At 43.0% G+C, this 3600-nt stretch overlaps 1 protein-coding gene across 1 annotated transcript; it reads left to right on the top strand.

Annotated features, from left to right (window-relative positions):
- Nucleotides 1–474: 474 nt before the first annotated feature.
- On the top strand, nucleotides 475–1369 carry LOC135593800 (uncharacterized). Its single transcript, XM_065084082.1, has one exon. The coding sequence runs from the start codon at nucleotides 765–767 to the stop codon at nucleotides 1248–1250; it is 486 nt and encodes a 161-aa protein (XP_064940154.1). The 5' UTR covers nucleotides 475–764; the 3' UTR covers nucleotides 1251–1369.
- The last annotated feature ends 2231 nt before the right edge of the window (nucleotides 1370–3600 follow it).

Here is a 3600-nt window from a genome sequence, read left to right on the forward strand (position 1 = left end):
GACGGAAAAGAGTGTGTCATTTGTCGCGTACGAAAGGTATCTCGTTTTCGAAGAAAAGTTTCACGTCCCCGATTTCCGACTCAGAATCTTAATCTTGTTTCTATAGGGACCCACTATTCATGTGGACCCTCATGTCTGTGAGTAAGAGGGAAAGTTGTTGGAGTAGTCGTTTGGGACGTGCATTTGAACTACTCTTTTCTAATTTCGCGGCGTTTTTGGTTACAACTTCAAGGAAATCCCGGTGCGTTATCCCCAAAGGTAGTTGCCGGATCCAGTCCAAACATACCTTCACTAAAACCTTCCAAACCCTGCATCAAGAACGTCCAATTCTACGGAGATCACCTTAAACTCCTTATACCATCGGCGAAGGTCCTTGCATCCGTACGATCTTTGGAGAGGATCCTTAATTAATCGAATCCGAAGTCCACGTAACCCCGCAGATCTTGTTCCCATAACGCCCCTCTAAAGTTTTCCTTTCGTTCCCCAAACACCCGTTTCGCTGCTCTCGGCTCGCCCTATTTCTTCTGTCGAATTGCCCTCCGCTTCGGAGTTAGGGTTCATCTTCGCTTCCGAATCGAAGGGTTTATTCCGTCGATTGCCCTACTTGATTTCGATCAAAACTGGTGTTTTTAATCTTCAATCCTGGTTTTGATCCCGATCGAGATTTCCGGGAGAGTTTGACATCCGATCGGTGTTTGCTGTGCTTTTTCGTTTTTGGGGTTAGATTTGAGGTTTTTAGGGTAGATTAGGGTTCTGCAGGAGGTATGAGGGTTCATCCAGCACCCAGGAAGCGGAACATCACCTTCCGCTACGACGTGAATCCGGCGGCCACCGCCGCAGCCGTGCTCAACCGGCAAAAGAAGCTCCGCCGCCTGCCCCACATCTTCAGCAAGGTCTTGGAGCTTCCCTTCGAGGCCGATGCCGACGTAGCCATCGAGGAGAACTCCGAGGGCTTCCGGTTTGTCGCGGCCACTGACGATCTCTGGGGCAACGTCCGAGCCCACGCGATCGAGATACACCCCGGGGTGATGAAGGTTGTGGTACGGGACGGCGGCGGCGTCGACCTCGAGGAGGGGCTCGAGCTCGATCGATGGAGGTTCCGGCTGCCGCCCTCCACCCGGCCGGCGCTGGCCACCGCCTCTTATACCGGCGGCGTGCTCGTGGTAACCGTGCCTAAGGGGGCGAGGTCCGAGGAGGAAAATGGAGGAGCACAGGAATTCCTCGGTGGCCGTCTGGTAATTGTACAGTAAGTCTATGATGCTATGTTCTCGCTGTTTCGATTTCGGAGTCATGGAAGAACAATTAATGCCTGGCACTCTTGAAACTAATTATCCTCGATGTAATTACGAGAGGTTGCTATTTCTTTTGATTCGCACTCTTGCTAAGTTTCATTCAGCTCTGCACACTCTTAAAAATGCGATCTTTTGATACATTTTTCATTTAATTAAACCATATTGTCAAAGCAGGATCGAGACAACAGTGCCTGTGTTCATGAAGGCTGGGTTGTGCCTCAGACTTCCTTGGTTATTTGAGCATATGCTACCCATCTTGTTGATAATTCAGCATCTAATCAGTTATGTATTCTGTTTGATGCCTAAGTGTAGTTTATTCATGTATCATGATTTGATGGCATGGCTTCAAAGTAGTGTTCTTTTGGATTGAAGGATGTATTTGGAACTACAGCTACTAAATTCCATCAACCTTTTGCTTTTAGTGATGTGTGTGTGTCCATGGTGATGATTATTTCCCTGCCTATACAATTCCAGTGACCAAATTGTGAGTAAAAAATCGTACTGGGGACTTGGGTCTGCAAATTTATAGTCTTTTGAAGTGTTCGGTCTCGAGATGTGAGTGATCTTATCTGCTCTAGACTGAGCTGCTGTGCAAAATGCACAAAGTCAAACATCTAAAGGCTGGGGATCATTCTTTTTTTCGTTTCAAATTGATCGTATGTTCGCTACGTTTTGCATTGCAATTTGGCTGGAATTGATCTCGTATCATTCTTATCCTTTGTTGAGCTTCTTCCACATTAGCTTCCACGATCCTAACATTCGAGACACTTCCCAGTTGATCCGTATGCCGATATATCATCCCTTGACATTTCATATACTTGTTCAAGTCGCCTTATTTCACTATCATCCAGATGTTTGTTGCAGTTTGGATCTAACCAGGACTTTATTTATGTCAAGTTTGTGAATCATAACAGTCAATATGTAGGCATCAAGTATTTGCATCCGATATGTTGGTTTAGATCACAAGAGATATATCTTGCAACTATGTGTAGCAAGCTTTCTGTAGTTTTTGAATTAGTTTGTATTTCTACTGTTCTTCGAACCAAGCTGTATGACTTGAAAATAAGGGAATGTATTGTGTGCTAGCCGATTAAACCTATGAAATGTTTGAAATTTTCTCCTTGCATAGACGATGTTAATGGCATTTTTCATCCTGAACTAAGGAACTTGTTTGTATCATATCTATTTATTTAGTGTCTAAAGTACACTACCATCTTTTCTTTTTTATGTTCTTGTGACTAATGATAGAAATGCAGAGGGTTTCTCCCCTCTTGCATACCACATGCAGTCTCAAATTCTGTGATGAACAAGTTGTATTATCCTTGTGGCTTGTAAATGTTTGGCGACAGGCAGTAGCACAAATGATATAAAATTTGACTCTACTGTCTCTAACTTGAATCCTTGATGTGTTTGCTGAGGCATTTCACCATTGTGAAGTACTATTATTATTTGGCATGTCTTAAGGGTCAAATCTTTTGCTTTCAATTTGTTCTTTTTAACAGCTTTTTCTAGTTATGGATGGCTTCCATTGTTGATGGAGGGCTGGCTTTAATTCACATCCAAATTATATAGCTAAAAGCAGGTAAGATCTTCAAGAGGCATTGTATCTTCAGAAAAAGTGGGGAGCTTAGAAAAAGGTAATTCGTTTATGCAAGTAATTTATTATTTATTATTTTGGAAAAACAGGTTTCTAAACAAGCAATTGCAATTCTCCTCACTCTGCCTCATCATACTGTCTGCCATCTTCACTGAAATCAAAAATCAACAATGTGGTTTAGCTGTTAGATCATGAACTGTGACTTCATATTGCAGCTGATTCCTCTACTTGGAGATGTTCCAGTCCCAGCAAAAGCTAGCAAGTTTTAGCATCTTATTCTTCTCACAGTGGTGTCCTTTTGACCTGAGTGTTACAGGAAAGGAGGGTCACTCCAGAGAGAGAATAAAGCTGGCAAGACACAAATATAGTAGGCTTCCTTTAGGGTATGAAGGACACTTTGCATTGGACTATGGGTGGACAAAGGGAACCCAACCAAAGTCAAATACCAAGCAAAAAAGAAAGGTTAGAAACAAAGATTCAATTGGAAATTGTGTGATGGAATGGTGTTCTTGTTATCTGCAGGCATATTCTTTTTTTCTACAAAGTAGGAACCTTTGAAGGCTGGCAACACAAAAGCATCACAATGAACGGCCACAACAATGTCAGCATCACAATAAGTTAATGCGAAGGAAGGTGACAAGCGCTGGTAGATGCGATAACTCACAATAAGTTCTGCAATGGAATGTGCAATGGCTTCTCAAGAAAGAAGCC

The sequence above is a fragment of the Musa acuminata genome, chromosome BXJ1-9 (assembly GCF_036884655.1).
Source record: "Musa acuminata AAA Group cultivar baxijiao chromosome BXJ1-9, Cavendish_Baxijiao_AAA, whole genome shotgun sequence".
In the NCBI taxonomy this organism is placed as follows: Eukaryota; Viridiplantae; Streptophyta; class Magnoliopsida; order Zingiberales; family Musaceae; genus Musa; species Musa acuminata.

Bases quoted from the DNA above. Each gene is read 5' to 3' on its own strand.
- LOC135593800 (XM_065084082.1), top strand. From the start codon at position 765: ATGAGGGTTCATCCAGCACCCAGGAAGCGGAACATCACCTTCCGCTAC.